This window comes from Anomaloglossus baeobatrachus, chromosome 1, assembly GCF_048569485.1.
Source record: "Anomaloglossus baeobatrachus isolate aAnoBae1 chromosome 1, aAnoBae1.hap1, whole genome shotgun sequence".
Taxonomy (NCBI): Eukaryota; Metazoa; Chordata; class Amphibia; order Anura; family Aromobatidae; genus Anomaloglossus; species Anomaloglossus baeobatrachus.
The window spans coordinates 63,793,204-63,816,084 of NC_134353.1; the positions used below are offsets into that span (position 1 = coordinate 63,793,204).

General features: G+C 47.0%; 1 protein-coding gene across 1 annotated transcript in view; it reads right to left on the reverse strand.

The window, feature by feature from the left end:
* POLN (DNA polymerase nu) overlaps positions 1-22,881 on the reverse strand; it is a 270,736-nt gene that overhangs the window by 13,493 nt on the left and 234,362 nt on the right. Inside the window, exon 20 of the mRNA XM_075332945.1 lies at positions 7,148-7,215. Coding sequence (XP_075189060.1) covers positions 7,148-7,215 — 68 coding nt within the window. The remainder of the gene's footprint in view (positions 1-7,147; positions 7,216-22,881) is intronic.

The following is a 22,881-nucleotide window of genomic DNA, read 5'->3' on the forward strand; positions in this document are numbered from 1 at the left end:
TTCATCCTTCCTTCAATCATATAAAAAGTTTGCTAGTGCTGAAAAACAGCCCCACACCATGATGTTCTCACCTGCAATCTTCATAGTTGATATTGTGTTTCTTGGGGTGGATTTGCCTTTTGGCCTCCAAATATGTTGTGTATTATGGCATCATCAATTTTAATCTCATCTGACTAGGATATACTCTCCCAGTATTTCACAGGCTTATCTAAATGTTGTTGAGCAAACTTGCTTGAACATGCTTTTTGTTCAGCAATAGAGTGTTGCGTGGTGAGCGTGCATACAGGAGCGCACATACAGGACCTGGAGGGTAAGTACATTACTTATTGTTTTCTTTGAAACAATTATACCTGCTGACTACAGGCCTTTCTGGAGCGCTCTACAGGTAGTCCTTGAACAACTCTTCTGATAATTCTTTTCACGTATCTCTCTCTGAAATTTTGCCGGGAGCACCTGGTCATGGCCGGTTTATGAAGAAATTGTGTTCTTACTAGAGATGAGCGAACTTGTTTGAAAACGGTTCGACAATCTCAAATTCAGCATGAGTTTTAGCTTGTTCGTGTCAGGATTGGATTCACAAACACTTTTCTCAAAAAGTGGCAATGTTCAGCTTTGTTTTCTGCACCAAATCTGCATCTTCTGGCAAAAAAAACACATGATGCGGTTTTGATGCGATATTGTTTTGTTTGTTTTGTCAGGAGATGAGGTTTGGTGCAGGAATATGGTGTATACATTTCAGCACCAATCTGTATCTCTTGGCAAAAACAGACACAAAAACTGTTTTGACACTTTTTCGGTATGGGTTTCTGTCAGGAGAAGCAAATTTGTTGCAAACATCTGGTGCAGACATTTCAGCATGAAATTTTCATCTCCTGGCAGAAAACTGCACCAATATGGTGTCAAAACCATTTCTGTGTGTTTTTTTGACAAGACATGCAGATTTGGTGCTGAAATTTATATACCATATTCCTGCACCAATCTGCATCTCCTGGCAAAAAATTGCATCAATACTGTATCAAAACCGAATCGTGTTTTGATGTGTTTTTTTTGCCAGAAGATGCAGATTTGGTGCAGAAATATGGTGTGTAAATTTCAGCACCAAATCTTCCTCTCTTGGTAAAAAAAAGCGGCTTTCTGCCAGGAGATGCAGATCTGATTGAACTTAGTTCTACCTGATGTGAGGTCACTGAGTTCAATCAGTTCACCTGAGGTGAGTTTTCCTGCAGTCACAGATGGGGTACTGTGGGAACCTCAAGCTGTGATCGCACAGATAAACCCAGTGTTGTCACCTCTCACAGCTGCGACTCGGTCAGTCTCTGCCTGCAGACACAGCAGGCGGTCATGTTCTGTGCCTGTAGATTGCAACTGCAGGATGTAGCAGAGTCGGGATTGTCATGTGACCTTGTGTGGATTACGTCGGACCTGGGTGCTTTGGGGGTTAATAAAGGGGTGAATGAGGGTGAGTTTTTGTATTTCATTTCAAATAAAAGATTTGTTTCAGTGTTTGTATCTATTATTTTTCACTTACAACGCCTCCCATTACTAATCTAGAGCTTAGTGCCAGCTGTGAACTGTCATTAACTTCTTTTATTACCCCGATTGCCACTGCACCAGGGCAATCAGGATGATTCGGGCAAAATTCCAGGATTGTCGCATCTAATGGATGTGACCAGTGCTTTTTTTGTAAAAAAATATATGCTGGTACGCATCTCTGAGGCGAGGACCGGGGGAGGGGGGTGCTGTCAGGCGCCACCGGCCGACATTGAGGAGCAGGGGGGGTTGCCGGTGCCAGTGGAGAGAATTGACGATCATGTGAGCACAAGTATGAGAGTTGTATACTTGTGGCCAGTGGCCACATTCTGATTTGATGATCCAGCCTCAATCAATTCATTTTCATTGAGCATGTCTGTTCAGCACGTGACCACATCTATGTTCATCGCATACTTGCAGCTTCATAACCTCCCACTCTCACACAGAGTGACTGCAGATTCATCACAAATTTGGACAACCCCTTTAATGCTCCTAACATAAATAAAAACATAGTAACCCTTAACTTTTCAAACGGCACAAAGACTTTATTAAAGAGATTGTCCACTACTTTAACATTAATGACCTTTCCTTAGGATAGGTCATCAATGTCTGACTGGTCAGGGTCCGGCACCTGGCACCTGGCACCCCCGCCAATTTCCTACTCTAGGTGTTGGTGGTGGCAGGTGGCCGGAAGTGCTCAGTTCTGGATCTGCTCCATCTTCTGATAGTGGCAGCAGTCTCCTTTTAAAATCAACGAGGCAGATGTGCAGTACCCGGCCGCGGACACCATGAGAGGACGGAGCAGATCCAGAAATAAGCATTTCCGGCCACCTGCACCATAATCAGCTCACATCAGAAGCAATGCGCAAGTGGGACCAAGGCCTAATGATAAGACATTGTCAGTATCACAAATAAATCTTTACATTCAGGTACCTTATAGATGATGTTGTCTCTGGTTGTTTCTTTCTATTCTTCATCTTGTCCTGATGCAATGATGACTTTTCACATTCACATCTCGTCTCTGCAGATTTCCATCTTCTCCGGTCTTCTGCAGCACATCCCGACACGATGCCCCTAAAAGTAGCAGAATGATTCTAATACTTCTATTTAAAAATATCTGCCCTACACTGTGCCCCAGAATAAATAATGGCCCCTCACTGTGTTCTCTGCACAAAATATGACCCACACTGTCCCTCTTATGGTACATGGCCTACATATTCCCTCTTTCCAAACTGAGCCTACTGTTTACAGTGTCCTTTACACTGTGTCCCCTTATACTGCCCAGTCTTTATACTGTGCCCTCATCACACTCCCCCTCCTTGCTATAACCTCACACTGTCCTCCCATTCTGCCCCCTCTCTATACCACCCCCCTCCACTACTCAGTCTTTATTCTGTACCCGTCACATTCTTCTCATCCCTTACTGTCTCCTCACTACAACCTGTGTGTCCATATATTTTTCCACCTCACTCCCCATCCTGCCCACTTGCTCCTCATACCATGTCACTCTTTATTCTGTGTCCTCAAAATTTCTTTCCAGTTCGCTCCACATCTTCTCTGTCCCCATGCATGAAACCTTATCCTCTCTGTCCCCATGCATCAACCTCATCCTCTCTGTCCCCATGCATCACCCCTCATCCTCTCTGTCCCCATGCATCACCCCCTCATCCTCTCTGTCCCCATGCATCACCCCCTCATCCTCTCTGTCCCCATGCATCACCCCCTCATCCTCTCTGTCCCCATGCATCACCCCCTCATCCTCTCTCTCCCCATGCATGAAACCTCATCCTCTCTCTCCCCATGCATGAAACCTCATCCTCTCTCTCCCCATACATGAAACCTCATCCTCTCTCTCCCCATACTGTGTCCAAAGATACTTCCCACTCCCCATCCTCTCTTCCCACCATACTCTGTCTACAGATAGTTCCCATTCCCCACCCATACTGTGTATATATATATTGCCCCCTCTCCACCCTCTGACCCCCCAAAGTGTGTCCACAGATGGTTCCCATTCCCTACCCTCTGTCCACCCCATAGGGTGTCCACAGATAGTTCCCTCCCCCACCCTCTCTCCCCCATACTGTTTCATAAATACTCCCCTCTTACCCCATAATGTTCCTCCTCCGTGTCTTCTTCAGCTCCACAGTGGAGCACTTATAAGCGTTCTCTGCTGCCTCTGCGCTGCAGCGCTGGCTTCCGGGTCAGCAGTTTGATCAGCTGACCTGATCACATGACAGCCGTCGCTCTGACCCGGAAGTCAGCGCCAGGGATCACCGCTTCAATTGTTCTCGCGTCTGCACTTTCTATGAGTGCGGCTGTCAGCGTGACAGCCACGCTCAGAGAATAGCGGCTCCCACCTCGGCAGACTTCCACACCGCCGCATCAGGCAGGCCCACAGCGCCCTGCCAGCTCCTCCCTAGAGACGCCTCTGGCTTGTGCCTCCGCTCCACATGACTAATTTGTATAGTATACAAATTAGCCATGTGGACAGAGCCAGAGGCGCTCTTCAGATTTTCCGGTATGCCATACCGGTGCGTACCACCGCAAAAAAAGCACTGGATGTGACAATTCTGGGCGGTTGAAGGCTGCTATTTTTAGGGGATGGGAGACCAATAACCATGGGCCTCCCCAGCCTGAGAATACCAGAGCTTAGCTGTCGGCTTTATTTCCACCCTTGGTATCAAACTTGGGGGGGGGCACATGCCATTTTTAAAATTATTTATTTAAATAATTTTAAAAAAGCCGTAGGGGGTCCCTTAAGTTTTGATACACACCCAAGATAAGCACACAGCCTGTAGCCTTCTGTTTTATCTGCACTGGGTATCAATATACAGGGGACCCTATGCAAGTTATTTATTTATTTTTACACTTCATTAGGGGACCCGACCGCGTGTGTTATTCCAACCAATTATATACGCAGTCACACAGGTTGGGGGCACGGTCTGACTTCAGCCAATCAGAGACGCTGGGACTGCCAGTAGGTGGGGGAAGCAATGAATATATATGAGGGTTAGCAAGCAATGTGGCAACCGCGGGGGAGACTCGGTAAGTATAACTGTCCTACTTTAGTTCTTATTTTCTTTGTTCTGCAGCCCCCTAGCCATTACTAACACTAGCCCCCCCCCCAGCCCTTACTAATACTAGCCTTTTTAGCTCTTACTAAAACATAAGTTTTGTCTCCTATTGAATTCAAAGGTATTTGGATATGTTCGGCAACATGTTCGGCGAACAATGGGAAAGTCGGAAAACACGATCTGAATCTTGACAGGTTCACTCATCTCTATTCTTTACACTTGTAGCCCCACTTTCCACTTCCAGCTGACAGTGCTCACTGGAACCTTTAGTAGTTTAGAAAATTTTCTGTAGCCAATGCCATCAATATGTTTTGCAACAATAAGGTTGCAAAGTTCATGAGACAGCTCACCGTTTTTACCCATCATGAGAGGTTTCTTGTGTGGCACTTTGATAATGAGACACCTTTTTATAGCCCATCAGTTGAACCAGCTGATATTATTTACTGATATTATTTTTCCTAAGTGGTGGCAGGATGGATTTCTAAGTACCGATAGATTTTAGCTGGTGTTTAGCTGGACTTTCCGTGGCTTTTTGTACCTCTCTTACTTCCTGTGTTCAACACTTTTTCCCCTGTGTCATTTCTCATTATTGCACATAACATAATTTATGGACATCTATGGTTTAATTTCTTTGCCTTTGGGGATTGGATGAGTTGTTACCAACCATGAGGATTTCATGTCAATAGTACCTTTAGTGACTTAACAATTGGTCTTATTATATGGTGTCACATCAAACCACAATGTATAGCAGCAAGGTGACAAAATTAAAATAAAACTTTTAATGAGCTAGAGTTAAAAAAAAATCCTAAAGGGAATTGAAATATCCTACCATATAAATAAATATATATTCTTCACATAAAGGTATATGTTTGCAGCCTGATCGAATACCCACAATATTCCCCAATGCTCAACTGAGTGGGGGGAAACAAGAGTATCTTAGTCTCTCCCGATAGTATATTGAACAAGGGGGGATAATAATAGCCAATAAATAGATGCAGACAAAAACACAACAAAAGAACACAATACAAAAAACTCAATAGGGTATTTTTCTTTTTAGCACAAAGCAGTAAGTGGCCTGATCTGTTTCTATAAAAAAAAAAAAAAGCAAAATAAACAAAGATAATAAAATAATAAATCTAAAATGACTTTACACCCCATTTTCCGTCCACTTACTGGTGAGATTGTTCCTTTTCTTATATATGCTTGAGGTACAAAAATTCATCTGTGATCAAATGACTACTGTCATTTTAGATTTAATATTTCACTAGCTGTAGTACCCGGGCGTTGCCCAGGATAGTAACTGTCTCTCTCCCAGTCTCTGTCTGTGTGTCGCTGTCTGTCTGTCTCTCTGTCTGTCTCTTTCCTTGTCTGTCTGTGTCTATGTCTCTGTCTGTTTCTATCTCTCTGTCTGTATTTGTATCAGTCTGTCTCCATCTCTGTGTCTGTCTGTCTCTCTCTATCTCTGTATCTGTCTCTATGTGTGTGTCTGTCTATCTCTCTCTCTGTCTGTGTCTGTCTATCTCTCTCTCTGTCTGTGTCTGTCTCTTTCCCGGTCTGTCTCTTTCCCGGTCTGTCTCTTTACCAGGGCTGTCTCTTTACCAGGGCTGTCTCTTTACCAGGGCTGTCTCTTTACCAGGGCTGTCTCTTTGCCCCTCTGTCTCTTTGCCCCTCTGTCTCTTTCCAGGTCTGTCTCTTTCCAGGTCTGTCTCTTTCCAGGTCTGTCTCTTTCCAGGTCTGTCTCTTTGCCCATCTGTCTCTTTTCCCGTCTGTCTCTTTGCCCGTCTGTCTCTTTGCCCATCTGTCTCTTTTTCAAGGGCTGTCTCTTTTTCCAGGGCTGTCTCTTTTCCATGGCTGTCTCTTTGCCCGGATGTCTCTTTGCCCGGATGTCTCTTTCCACGTCTGTCTCTTTCCACGTCTGTCTGTGTCTCTGTCTGTCTGTCTCTTTCTGTCTCTCTCTCTATCCGTCTCCCCACTGACATCATATTACCTCACACATAAGCTTCTTATACTAAGTTTATTTTGTTCCTATAGCAACCACTGACAGTTGCTATTAATAGCTTGTAGCTCCCACCTCCATTCAGTTTAATGGCGGCAGGATTTTGGAGAGTAACTGTAAAGCGCGGGGTTAAATTTGCCCGTCAAAACATAGTCTATGACGTTCCCTGAGTCATATGGAGTGTCTGTGCAAAATTTCGTGATTGTAAATGCGACGGTGCGGATTCCTTTAGCAGACATACACACACACACACACACACACATATATACATACAAACATACACACATACATACACTGAGCTTTATATATTAGATTATATTTGATTTTTTGCTAATTTATTTTTTTTGCTGTAACAGCTGATCAGTGGGGGTGTCAGGCATGGCTCCACCACTGATATGATATTGATGGACAATCCTTAGGATATGTACATAAATAAGTATTGGCCAACTTCTTTAAGATGATGATCTGTATGCCTCTATAGTGACCCGCACCGCACTTTAAAATATCAACATTTATTAATATTTCCAGGTTATATCTTTGATTTTACCAGCAAATTCTTGTAGCTGAGAATCTTGCACTTCAAACAACAACTCATCGTGAATCTGTGCTATAAGTCTGGAAGAAATTTATCATGCGTCAGTAAAATTATTCTTCACAGCGTAAATCCACTTTCAAAGCAGCTTTGACTAACTGAGAGACAACATGCTAAAAGGGCTAGCTGTTCACTTCCATATCATGTTATATGCCTACACCACGGAAGGCAGAAGGGCATATATAGTAGACATCTAGACAGGGCCGTAGCACTAGCCCACGGCTATGGCCAAAGGCCGACATGTCCAGGATTGGAGGGGAGGTGATCTCATATAGTAGGTGAGGACTAGGGGTAGTTGTAGAGGTTTATAAATCCGGGTAGGGAGCAGGGTAGTCATCATTCCTGCTCATAGGGGACAGTGTTAAAGTAAAGGGAATTATTTGTTGGGGGTTCGGAGTTTCCATCGAAATTTGCAATACCAGGGTCAAATGATCTGTATCATGATATATCAATGTAGCATGGGCACCTCCCATATATTTGGAAGTACTGAATAACTGAACAGTGTCACAGTCATTTGCAAACTTATAACTCATAGCATATCAAAGGAAATGGTTATTTGCTTTAGACAATCCCTTTTTGAAAGAATGGTTTCCTAACCATATGTCTTATATGTTTTAGCCCCCAAGTTTTAATTTTCATAAGGGCTAATAAGAAATTAAATGGACCATACAGTTTGTTGTGTAATTTCACTTGAGTGCGTCAATGCTCTACATGTAATCAGGAACTACTTTTGAGGTACAGTACAAAGCTCAGAAGTGTAGGGGTGCCAAATTATGGTGTAGATATTGTTGGAATGGTTTGGGGTGCCTTGTCACATTGGCAAAGCCCCTGACATGTCAGAACAACAGAAATCCCCCACAAGTGACCCCATTTTAAAAACGAAGAATATTGACACTACATGTGTGTCACAAAATGTTAGACTATTGGAAAGTAAAGAAAAAAATTATATTTTTACCACTAAATTGTTGTTTTAGCCCCAGATTTCCAATTTCCACAAGGTGTACTAGGTAAAAATGCCCCATAATGTGTTAGACAATTTCTCCTGAACGTGGCAATACCCCACATGTGACTGTACAGAACTGTTTGGCCACACGACAGGGCTCGGGAAGGAAGGAGCGCCATTGGATTTTTGAAGCACAGATTTTCCTAGAATAGTTTGCGGACTCGATTTGCAGAGCCCCTAAATGCCAGAATAGCAGAAACCCCCTCAAGTGACCAAATTTTGAAAATTACACCCCTCTGGGAATTCATCTATGGGTGTACTGACAATTTTGCTTTTGGAAAACACCCATTGAGTCAAAAACAGTGAATTTTGCAGAATGAAAAATTGTAAATCTGCCATTGTAGTGCCCAATACATTATAGTGTCCATGAAATTGTGTCCAGCTTGTATACAGTTAGGTCCAGAAATATTTGGATAGTGACACAAGTTTTGTTATTTTAGCTGTTTACAAAAACATGTTCAGAAATACAATTATATATATAATATGGGCTGAAAGTGCACACTCCCAGCTGCAATATGAGAGTTTTCACATCCAAATCGGAGAAAGGGTTTAGGAATCATAGCTCTGTAATGCATAGCCTCCTCTTTTTAAAGGGACCAAAAGTAATTGGACAAGGGACTCTAAGGGCTGCAATTAACTCTGAAGGCGTCTCCCTCGTTAACCTGTAATCAATGAAGTAGTTAAAAGGTCTGGGGTTGATTACAGGTGTGTGGTTTTGCATTTGGAAGCTGTTGCTGTGACCAGACAACATGCGGTCTAAGGAACTCTCAATTGAGGTGAAGCAGAACATCCTGAGGCTGAAAAAAAAGAAAAAATCCATCAGAGAGATAGCAGACATGCTTGGAGTAGCAAAATCAACAGTCGGGTACATTCTGAGAAAAAAAGGAATTGACTGGTGAGCTTGGGAACTCAAAAAGGCCTGGGCGTCCACGGATGACAACAGTGGTGGATGATCGCCGCATACTTTCTTTGGTGAAGAAGAACCCGTTCACAACATCAACTGAAGTCCAGAACACTCTCAGTGAAGTAGGTGTATCTGTCTCTAAGTCAACAGTAAAGAGAAGACTCCATGAAAGTAAATACAAAGGGTTCACATCTAGATGCAAACCATTCATCAATTACAAAAATAGACAGGCCAGAGTTAAATTTGCTGAAAAACACCTCATGAAGCCAGCTCAGTTCTGGAAAAGTATTCTATGGACAGATGAGACAAAGATCAACCTGTACCAGAATGATGGGAAGAAAAAAGTTTGGAGAAGAAAGGGAACGGCACATGATCCAAGGCACACCACATCCTCTGTAAAACATGGTGGAGGCAACGTGATGGCATGGGCATGCATGGCTTTCAATGGCACTGGGTCACTTGTGTTTATTGATGACATAACAGCAGACAAGAGTAGCCGGATGAATTCTGAAGTGTACCGGGATATACTTTCAGCCCAGATTCAGCCAAATGCCGCAAAGTTGATCGGACGGCGCTTCATAGTACAGATGGACAATGACCCCAAGCATACAGCCAAAGCAAAAAAGTGCAAAAAAGTGGAACATTCTGCAATGGCCAAGTCAATCACCAGATCTTAACCCAATTGAGCATGCATTTCACTTGCTCAAATCCAGACTTAAGACGGAAAGACCCACAAACAAGCAAGACCTGAAGGCTGCGGCTGTAAAGGCCTGGCAAAGCATTAAGAAGGAGGAAACCCAGCGTTTGGTGATGTCCATGGGTTCCAGACTTAAGGTAGTGATTGCCTCCAAAGGATTCGCAACAAAATATTGAAAATAAAAATATTTTGTTTGGGTTTGGTTTATTTGTCCAATTACTTTTGACCTCCTAAAATGTGGAGTGTTTGTAAAGAAATGTGTACAATTCCTACAATTTCTATCAGATATTTTTGTTCAAACCTTCAAATTAAACGTTACAATCTGCACTTGAATTCTGTTGTAGAGGTTTCATTTCAAATCCAATGTGGTGGCATGCAGAGCCCAACTCGCAAAAATTGTGTCACTGTCCAAATATTTCTGGACCTAACTGTATCTGAAGACTTGCAACCCATAAATTAAGCGGTCTCTCCTCACTACAACAATGCCAAACATGTGGACGTTAACTGTGGATAACATTGTGGGGCTCAGAAGGGACTGGGGCATTTAGTTTTTGGAGTGCAGATTTTGCTGGATTTATTTTTTGGGGGGACCATAGCGTTTTTACAGAGCCTTTGTGCTACCAGTAACATGGAAGCCCCCTATATCTCCATTAGCAGTTAAAGGACCTGAGTGAGGACTTGTTTTTTGTGGGTTGGGTTGAATGCTATTTTTAGTATTTTGGGGTAAAGAACATTTTGGATCAGTTCACATTTATATAAATCTGGTATCATTGTAATAGTAATGACCTGAGGGATAAATCCGCCTTATCACTTACACTGCAAGGTGAACGGCGTAAAAACTAAACAAAATCAATTATTGGACTGATGTTAATTCTTCCTCCAATCATAGCTAGCATACCTACTTTTGGGACCCCCCGGTGATGAACTGTAATCCATTGAGGAAACAATCAGGTGTCCATGAGTTGTTCTAGCTAACAGTTGTGATTTCCTGATCCTCTAATTTCCTTTATTAAGTCAAAATTCCCTAATTGAATATGTAAAAAAAAAACCCTTTCCCAAACACAAATGTATATATACAGTTTAAATTGCAGGGGTTCTCAGTCACTGAAACTCATAGATGCCAACCCTGCTGACAGCTCCCCATTTTTTCCAGTGTCCCAGGAGACATATTTCAACAAGACACCGCCTGGCCGCAAGTTGATCATGCTACTGTGAGCATCCTGTGTGTCCTAACTGTGCTACCATGGCCTTCGGATTTGTCTCCCATCGAGCACATCTGAGACGTTATTGCAGGGCCGGCTCCAGGTTTTTGTGGGCCCCGGGCGGAAGAGTCCCAGTGGGCCCCATCCACACGCAGACACACATACGTACACATACATATACATATTTAACGACAAACTCACAAAAATACATATAGAACTGACACATCTATACAGTCATATACACTGACATACATAGATACACATCATACATGCATACAGACAAACACACACAGCTCTGCTGGATACATACATACAGACACAGCGCTGCTACATACATACACACATAGCTCTGCTATATACATACAGACACAGCGCTGCTACATACATACACACATAGCTCTGCCACATACATACACACATAGCTCTGCTATATACATGCACACATAGCTCTGCTACATACATAGCTCTGCTACATACATAGCTCTGCTATATACATACACACATAGCTCTGCTACATACACACATAGCTCTGCCACATACATACACACATAGCTCTGCTACATACACACATAGCTCTGCTATATACATACACACCTAGCTCTGCTACATACACACATAGCTCTGCTATATACATGCACACATAGCTCTGCTATATACATACACACATAGCTCTGCTATATACATGCACACATAGCTCTGCTATATACATGCACACATAGCTCTGCTATATACATGCACACATAGCTCTGCTATATACATGCACACATAGCTCTGCTACATACATACACACATAGCTCTGCTATATACATACACACATAGCTCTGCTACATACATACACACATAGCTCTGCTATATACATACACACATAGCTCTGCTATATACATACACACATAGCTCTGCTATATACATACACACATAGCTCTGCTATATACATGCACACATAGCTCTGCTATATACATGCACACATAGCTCTGCTATATACATACACACATAGCTCTGCTATATACATGCACACATAGCTCTGCTATATACATACACACATAGCTCTGCTATATACATGCACACATAGCTCTGCTATATACATACACACATAGCTCTGCTATATACATGCACACATAGCTCTGCTATATACATACACACATAGCTCTGCTATATACATACACACATAGCTCTGCTATATACATGCACACATAGCTCTGCTATATACATACACACATAGCTCTGCTATATACATGCACACATAGCTCTGCTATATACATACACACATAGCTCTGCTATATACATGCACACATAGCTCTGCTATATACATGCACACATAGCTCTGCTATATACATGCACACATAGCTCTGCTATATACATACACACATAGCTCTGCTATATACATACACACATAGCTCTGCTATATACGTACACACATAGCTCTGCTATATACATGCACACATAGCTCTGCTATATACATGCACACATAGCTCTGCTATATACATACACACATAGCTCTGCTATATACATGCACACATAGGTCTGCTATATACATACACACCTAGCTCTGCTGCATACATACACACATAGCTCTGCTATATACATACACACATAGCTCTGCTACATACACACATAGCTCTGCCACATACATACACACATAGCTCTGCTACATACACACATAGCTCTGCTATATACATACACACCTAGCTCTGCTACATACACACATAGCTCTGCTATATACATGCACACATAGCTCTGCTATATACATACACACATAGCTCTGCTATATACATGCACACATAGCTCTGCTATATACATGCACACATAGCTCTGCTATATACATGCACACATAGCTCTGCTATATACATGCACACATAGCTCTGCTACATACATACACACATAGCTCTGCTATATACATACACACATAGCTCTGCTACATACATACACACATAGCTCTGCTATATACATACACACATAGCTCTGCTATATACATACACACATAGCTCTGCTATATACATACACACATAGCTCTGCTATATACATGCACACATAGCTCTGCTATATACATGCACACATAGCTCTGCTATATACATACACACATAGCTCTGCTATATACATGCACACATAGCTCTGCTATATACATACACACATAGCTCTGCTATATACATGCACACATAGCTCTGCTATATACATACACACATAGCTCTGCTATATACATGCACACATAGCTCTGCTATATACATACACACATAGCTCTGCTATATACATACACACAGCTCTGCTATATACATGCACACATAGCTCTGCTATATACATACACACATAGCTCTGCTATATACATGCACACATAGCTCTGCTATATACATACACACATAGCTCTGCTATATACATGCACACATAGCTCTGCTATATACATGCACACATAGCTCTGCTATATACATGCACACATAGCTCTGCTATATACATACACACATAGCTCTGCTATATACATACACACATAGCTCTGCTATATACATACACACATAGCTCTGCTATATACATACACACATAGCTCTGCTATATACATGCACACATAGCTCTGCTATATACATACACACATAGCTCTGCTATATACATGCACACATAGGTCTGCTATATACATACACACCTAGCTCTGCTATATACATACACACAGCGCTGCTATATACATACACACATAGCTCTGCTATATACATACACACCTAGCTCTGCTATATACATGCACACATAGCTCTGCTATATACATGCACACATAGGTCTGCTATATACATACACACATAGCTCTGCTATATACATACACACATAGCTCTGCTATATACATGCACACATAGGTCTGCTATATACATACACACCTAGCTCTGCTATATACATACACACATAGGTCTGCTATATACATGCACACATAGCTCTGCTATATACATTCACACATAGCTCTGCTATATACATGCACACATAGGTCTGCTATATACATACACACCTAGCTCTGCTATATACATACACACAGCGCTGCTATATACATACACACCTAGCTCTGCTATATACATGCACACATAGCTCTGCTATATACATGCACACATAGGTCTGCTATATACATACACACATAGCTCTGCTATATACATACACACATAGCTCTGCTATATACATACACACATAGCTCTGCTATATACATACACACATAGCTCTGCTATATACATGCACACATAGCTCTGCTATATACATGCACACATAGCTCTGCTATATACATGCACACATAGCTCTGCTATATACATGCACACATAGCTCTGCTATATACATACACACATAGCTCTGCTATATACATACACACCTAGCTCTGCTATATACATACACACATAGCTCTGCTATATACATACACACCTAGCTCTGCTATATACATACACACATAGCTCTGCTATATACATGCACACATAGCTCTGCTATATACATACACATAGCTCTGCTATATACATGCACACATAGCTCTGCTATATACATACACACATAGCTCTGCTATGTACATACACACCTAGCTCTGCTATATACATACACACATAGCTCTGCTATATACATACACACATAGCTCTGCTATATACATACACACATAGCTCTGCTATATACATGCACACCTAGCTCTGCTATATACATACACATAGCTCTGCTATATACATGCACACATAGCTCTGCTATATACATACACACATAGCTCTGCTATGTACATACACACCTAGCTCTGCTATATACATACATGTCACAAACCACCGGGGGGGTCACTCAGAAATCCCCCGCGCTGGCTACCAGTACGTCACAATCGGGGGGTAACAAGTGGGGGGTCACCCCTCCTTTATACCTCCCGACCGACAGACAGAGCACGTGATGCGCTCTCTAGCGCCCCTCTTATAGTCAGGCCAATTATGGAATTGCCCGACGACAAGCAAGGAGGCCGCTATACTACTTATGCCGATTATTGAAGGGTCCCCGGTGAGAGTAGGGTATATATTCCCCCGACCTCCGCGGGCGGAATATATAAAACCTCCCCGAATCTCCCTGGCCTCCCCACAATAATCCTTGGCACAAACTCGCTGCCACCAACCGATTTACGGTAACTATTAGCCGAACACACAGACGTGGGATTCAAGATCGAGATAACAGAACAGCCCAAGATTAATTATATAATTTAATCAGCCTAAAGCACACTAGAAACTACAATATATACAATAGGGAATCTACAGAATATACATATGTCAGAGTACAGTTACAGATAAAGCATGGTTTACAAACAGGTATGCAATTCAATCAGTTACCTTGTGCGTCTGGCCACAGGGGGGCGCTGTAGACCAGGTTTCTAGGATCCTTCCCACAGATGTTTCCTACACGTGCCCCCAGCGAAAGAGCCCTGGAAAATGGCCGAAGTAGGGTTATCAACCTGGGCAAATCCAGGTCCCCTCCTACCTTAGTGACCTCAGAGGGAGCACTGCTCCACCCCTGGCTGGAGTTATGGACAAAATCCACAACATGGAATATGGCCATAACTTTGCCTGGGAGCGTCGTAGGCGGACGCCAATGCTCTCATTGTGATAGTTATGAATTTAGCTACAGAACGAGGGGACTCATGACCTGTCTGCCAGTTCCCCATTGGCTGATATCACGCCTGGGGCATTTCCCAATGTCCTGCTCCCATAAAAAGGGTGTGCCAGCATCGTCCGCATGCGGAGACACCATTTTTATGGTTGCCATATTTATCGGAAATATGGCTTGCGAGATATGAACCATTTTTTACTGGAGTCGTTCTGTCTGGCTAGTTCCATAGCCTTGCTAATGAGATACAACTCTTGTTACAGGGTGACGGCAGGGAGTCATCCTGTGTCCATTGTTCCCACACCACCTCATCTCCATATCACAGGACATGGCCATGGAGGTGTAAGTGGAACACTGAGAACAAGAAGGGAGGGGGCACTGCCAGGGAGTGATGAGGGATTATGACTGGAGTCATAATTCATCTTCATATCCCGGGATTTGCCTCACACCTCCCCCCTTTTGAGGGCGCTAGGGGGCAGCACACTCCGGTGTTCCCCCGTGCGCCCGTCCGCGACCTCTCCTTGTCGGGACAGCCCGTCTGCGTTACCGTGGTCACGGCCCCTTTTGTGGCGAATGGTGAAGTTGTATTGCTGGAGCGCAAGGCTCCATCGCAACAATCGCCCATTCGTCCCAGAGACGGTGTGCAACCAGCTGAGGGGATTGTGGTCCGTCTCCACGATGAAGTGGCGCCCGTATAGATAGGGTTGCAGACGCTGCAGGGCCCACACTATGGCCAGGCACGCCTTCTCCATCGTGGAATAGGCAACTTCCCTTGGTAACAGCTTCCTGCTCAGGTACAAGACTGGGTGCTCTTGGCTCGCAGAGTCCACCTGGCTGAGCACCGCACCGAGGCCGAAGTCACTGGCGTCGGTCTGTACTACAAACGGCCGCGTGAAGTCGGCTGCCTGTAGCACGGGCGGGCTGGACAGGGCGTCCTTTAGGGCCCGGAAGGCTGTCTCGCAGTCCATTGTCCAATCGACTGCAGAGGGCAGCTTCTTCTTGGTGAGGTCCGTCAAGGGCTTTGCCAGGCTACTATAGCATGGAACAAACCTCCTATAGTACCCAGCGGTCCCCAAGAAGGACATCACCTGCTTCTTGGTCCTGGGGGTGGGCCAGGATGCGATGGCCTCCACTTTCTCAGGCTCGGGCTTCAGTGTTCTCCCGCCTACCCGGTGACCGAGGTACTGGACCTCGCTCATGGCCAGCTGACACTTTCCCGGCTTGATGGTCAAACCTGCCCGGTGGATCCGCCTGAGCACCTGTGCTAGATGCTCTAGGTGGTCCTCCCAGGTGGGACTGAAGACGGCAATGTCATCTAGGTACGCGGCCGCGTACCCTTCAAGTCCCTTGAGCAGGGTGTTGACCATCCGCTGGAAAGTGGCAGGGGCATTCCTCATCCCGAATGGCATCACCGTGGACTCGTATAGTCCAAATGGGGTAATAAAGGCAGAGCGTTCCCTGGCCTTGCGAGTCAGGGGGATCTGCCAATATCCCCGGCTCAGATCCATGATGGTCAGGTACTGAGCCCCGGCCAACTGATCGAGCAGGTCATCGATGCGTGGCATTGGGTACGCATCGGCGACCGTGACAGCATTGAGCCCCCTGTAGTCCACGCAGAACCGAGTGGTTCGGTCCTTCTTAGGGACGAGGACTACAGGCGAGGCCCAAGCGCTGTTGGATGCCTGGATCACCCCCAGCTTCAGCATCTCGTCAATCTCCTGGCGCATGTGTTGCTGCACCTCCAGGGAGACCCGATATGCTGAACGCCGGATCGGGGGATGATCCCCAGTGTCCACGTGATGGACAGCCAAGTTAGTCCTTCCGGGCTGGTTGGTAAACAACCCCCGGAAGGGGTGTAGGGTGGCCCACAGCTGGGACCGTTGGTCCTCCAAGAGCTGGTGGCCAACCTCCACATCCTCAATGGATCCGCCTGCCCTGACCTGGGCTAGCATATCCAAGAGGGTTTCCGCTTCTCCCTCCTCGGGCAGGTTGCACACGGGGAGCGCACACGCCTCCCGCTCATGATGTGCCTTCATCATGTTCACATGGAAGGGCTTCCGCCTTCCACGGGCAGGGTCCAGGGTGACCAGGTACGTCACAGGGTTGAGCTGCTGGTACACGAGGTATGGGCCTTCCCAGGCTGCCTGAAGCTTGTCCTGTGGTGCGGGGACCAGTACCCACACCTTTTGACCCACTTGGTAGGTCCTCTCACAAGCGTTCTGGTCGTACCAACGCTTCTGATCGGCCTGGGCTTGAGCCATATTGTCGTGTACCAGTTGCGTCAAGGCCTGCATTTTGTCCCGGAAGCGCATGACATACTCGATAACCGACACTCCAGGGGTGGCCAAATCCCCTTCCCAAGCCTCTTTCACCAGAGCCAGGGGGCCCCGCACACGTCGCCCGTACAGGAGCTCAAACGGTGAGAATCCTGTTGAGGCCTGTGGAACCTCCCGGTAAGCAAATAACAGGTGTGGGAGATACCGCTCCCAGTCACGCCCATGGGAGTCGACCAACATCTTAAGCATCTGCTTTAAGGTGCCATTGAACCGCTCGCACAGGCCATTAGTCTGTGGATGGTACGGGCTGGCCACCAGATGTCGCACCTGGACTTGCTTACAGAGGGCCTCCATCAGCTGGGACATGAATTGGGTCCCCCGGTCAGTGAGCATTTCCTGGGGAAAACCCACTCGGGAGAAAATCTCCAGCAATGCGGTGGCCACCTTGTCAGCCCGAATGGACGACAAGGCCACTGCTTCTGGGTACCGGGTGGCATAGTCCACTACCGTCAGTATGAAGCGTTTCCCGGAGCTGCTGGGGATGGCCAGCGGGCCGACCAGATCCACAGCCACCCTCCTGAAAGGCTCATCGATGATTGGCAGAGATACCAGTGGGGCTTTGGGGCGTGGCCCCGCCTTCCCCACTCTCTGACAGGTTTCACACGAACGGCAGTAGGCAGCCACATCGGCCCCCATTTTTGGCCAGTAGAAATGCTGGTTTAACCTGGCCTTGGTCTTAGCGATCCCTAGGTGTCCGGCCATCGGAATCTCATGTGCGATCCGCAACAACTCCGTCCGGAACGGATAGGGTACCACCAACTGTCGGTCCCTGGGCCACGCCTCCGGTGAACCCTGCTGGACCGTGGCCCGGTACAGCCGTCCTTGGTCCCAGACCACTCGCTCCGGGTCCGAGTCCGAGGGAGGCTGTGCCGCCTGCTCCTTAAGAGCTTTCAGGCTGTCGTCAGCTTCTAACGCTGCCTGAAACCCCTGACTAGATGTGGCCAGAATCGACGAGACTGTCACATCTTCAGTCAGTACCCCGGGACCTGTGTCCTGGCCTCCACCTGACTCGGCTGCCACTTGGTCAGAAGGGGAAGAGCTATCGGACCTCCGGGAGGCCCCTTGGCTTCCAGCACTCCCACTGCGGGTGACAGCGGCCACAGCCGCTGCGACCGTGGGTCGTGCCTGCTCCTCCTCCGTTCCTGACCAAGTCGCCGGTTCAGGCAGACCTACCTGGCTTCCTGACACCCCGGTTGTGGGGGAACCATGCACCGAGATCTTACCTGGGAGCACTTCCGCTCCTGGACCGGCCCCAATCTCACCTGCCTGTTCCCCTCCTGCAGCAACAGAACCCCGCTGTGAAATCTCTGGGGACCCCACATTTGCTGTGGTAGCCCCCACCCCACACACTGGTCCTCCCCCTGCAGCACCCTGCTCTCTGCTTATCCCTTCAGAGGGCAACAGATCCCAGCTCACAGGCTGATTACTTGTAGAGGCATTGTCACACCTTTCTCTGACCCCCTCCCCTGTCACAGCTGCAGCTGAGTGTGTGTCTATGGTGTCTATGCAAGCAGAAATATCAGAGTTCACTCCCTCCTCCCTTACATCATTCATAGATAACACATTAACATTGTCCGGAGGCATGTCAGTACTGGCTGAAGGTTCAGCCCTTGGTTGGGGCCCAAACTGGGAGGTTATCTGCCCCAAATCTGTCCCAAGTAGCACGTTTGCAGGGATCCGATCAGTTACCCCCACCTCCCTCACCCCTCGCCCTGCGCCCCAGTCCACATAAATGTCAGCAACAGGCAGCGCCGGGTCAGTGCCTCCAATCCCGGAGACAGCGAGGGTTTTTCCAGGGATCAAGTCTTGGGGGGACACCATCTCAGGCCGCACCAGAGTCACCTCCGAGGCGCTGTCTCGCAGTCCTATGGTCACAGACCGGCCGACGGTGACAGGTTGGAAGCTGTCCAGGGACCTACCACCACCCCCACCCACACAATACACCTTGGGCGGCCCTTGGGACGGGGACGGAGCCGGGGCCTTGGGACGCTGAGGGCACATGGCCTTGAAGTGTCCAGGTAGGTTGCACTGGTGGCACCGTCTTGGTTCCGCCACGGGCCTGGAGAGGGGAGTTGAGGGGGACACCCCCTGCAGTCTAGGGGCAGGTGGGGCAGTCGCAGAGTTCATCTTACCCCCTCTCCAGGTGCTGCTGGTGGCTGCTCTCCTGGCTTCAGGAGCCCGATTGTTGGTGTAGTCATCGGCCAGGGCAGCTGTAGCCGTGGACCCCTTTGGCTTCTGGTCTCGGATGAACTGGCGGAGATCCTCAGGGCAGTTCCACAAGAGTTGCTCCGTGATGACCAAGTCCAGGATCTCTGGTCCGGTGGAAAGCTGCAGGCCTTGGGTCCAGTGGTCGGCAGCTCGGGCAAGTGCCCGCCGGTGGTCAGCCCAGGAGTCCTTTGGTCCCTTCTGTAGGCTCCGGAACTTCTTGCGGTAGGACTCTGGAGTGAGGTTGTACTGTTGGATCAGGGCCCGCTTGATGGTGTCGTAGCCCTGATCTGCCTCAGCAGGCAAGTCCCCAAGGATATCCAGGGCCTTACCCCTTAAACGGGGGGTCAGGTATTTGGCCCACTGGTCCTTGTCCAGATGGTGCTGCAAGCAAGTCCGTTCAAAAGCAGTCAAGAAAGAGTCCAAGTCTCCATCCTTCTCCAGCACTGGGAAGTCCTCAACACGGACCTTTGGAAGTTTGGTGTCTCGAAGGTCACATGTGGCTGATGAGGGCCGGAGCTGAGCTAGCTGCAGCTGGTAGTCACGGTCTGCCTGTCGCTCTCGCTCTTCACGCGCTGCCTGCCGCTCTCGCTCCGCAGCCTCACGCTCTGCGTGCCGCTCCGCAGCCTCAGCGTCACGCGCTGCCTGCCGCTCTGCCCTGCGCTCTGCCAGGAGTTCCTTGTAGCCCTTCTGGTCTCCAGCCTGGAGAAGGGCCATAGCCATTTGAAGAAGGCTATCCGAGCCTCCCAGGCTCGGTGGAATGGCACGTGGTGATCTGCGGCACGCTGCAGAGCTAGGCGATTCACTGTCCCTTTCAGAGCGGAGGGCTGGCATCTGGCTCGTTGAGGAACCTTGGGTGAGCTCCTCCTCATCTTGTCCAGCAGTGCCAGGTTGCGCAATGTCCTCGGCAGAACGGTTTTCTGGCGTCGAGCTCCTGGAGGACTCGTGGGCAACCTCCTCATTGCTGTCCACAGCACCGTCCTCCCTCTCTTCGGCTCCTGCCTTAGCATTGGCCAGTTGCATAGCTCTGCTCCTGGTGCCATCAGCCATTCTTGCAGACTTTTGGTCACTGACACAGAACTGACACCTGATGCCTCCACACACCTTACAGTATCTGCACTCTGACACTCTAGTGTTGAGCTAGTCTGAAGACCCCAGCAGCCACAGCTGCTGCAGGCAGTCTTTAGTGTCTGGGAGTATGGGTCTCACACTCACACACACTATTATCTCGATCCCACCGCTATGCCACCAATATGTCACAAACCACCGGGGGGGTCACTCAGAAATCCCCCGCGCTGGCTACCAGTACGTCACAATCGGGGGGTAACAAGTGGGGGGTCACCCCTCCTTTATACCTCCCGACCGACAGACAGAGCACGTGATGCGCTCTCTAGCGCCCCTCTTATAGTCAGGCCAATTATGGAATTGCCCGACGACAAGCAAGGAGGCCGCTATACTACTTATGCCGATTATTGAAGGGTCCCCGGTGAGAGTAGGGTATATATTCCCCCGACCTCCGCGGGCGGAATATATAAAACCTCCCCGAATCTCCCTGGCCTCCCCACAATAATCCTTGGCACAAACTCGCTGCCACCAACCGATTTACGGTAACTATTAGCCGAACACACAGACGTGGGATTCAAGATCGAGATAACAGAACAGCCCAAGATTAATTATATAATTTAATCAGCCTAAAGCACACTAGAAACTACAATATATACAATAGGGAATCTACAGAATATACATATGTCAGAGTACAGTTACAGATAAAGCATGGTTTACAAACAGGTATGCAATTCAATCAGTTACCTTGTGCGTCTGGCCACAGGGGGGCGCTGTAGACCAGGTTTCTAGGATCCTTCCCACAGATGTTTCCTACACGTGCCCCCAGCGAAAGAACCCTGGAAAATGGCCGAAGTAGGGTTATCAACCTGGGCAAATCCAGGTCCCCTCCTACCTTAGTGACCTCAGAGGGAGCACTGCTCCACCCCTGGCTGGAGTTATGGACAATCCACAACATGGAATATGGGCCATAACTTTGCCTGGGAGCGTCGTAGGCGGACGCCAATGCTCTCATTGTGATAGTTATGAATTTAGCTACAGAACGAGGGGACTCATGACCTGTCTGCCAGTTCCCCATTGGCTGATATCACGCCTGGGGCATTTCCCAATGTCCTGCTCCCATAAAAAGGGTGTGCCAGCATCGTCCGCATGCGGAGACACCATTTTTATGGTTGCCATATTTATCGGAAATATGGCTTGCGAGATATGAACCATTTTTTACTGGAGTCGTTCTGTCTGGCTAGTTCCATAGCCTTGCTAATGAGATACAACTCTTGTTACAGGGTGACGGCAGGGAGTCATCCTGTGTCCATTGTTCCCACACCACCTCATCTCCATATCACAGGACATGGCCATGGAGGTGTAAGTGGAACACTGAGAACAAGAAGGGAGGGGGCACTGCCAGGGAGTGATGAGGGATTATGACTGGAGTCATAATTCATCTTCATATCCCGGGATTTGCCTCACAATACACACATAGCTCTGCTATATACATACACACCTAGCTCTGCTATATACATACACACATAGCTCTGCTATATACATACACACATAGCTCTGCTATATACATACACACATAGCTCTGCTATATACATACACACCTAGCTCTGCTATATACATACACACATAGCTCTGCTATATACATACACACATAGCTCTGCTATATACATACACACATAGGTCTGCTATATACATACACACCTAGCTCTGC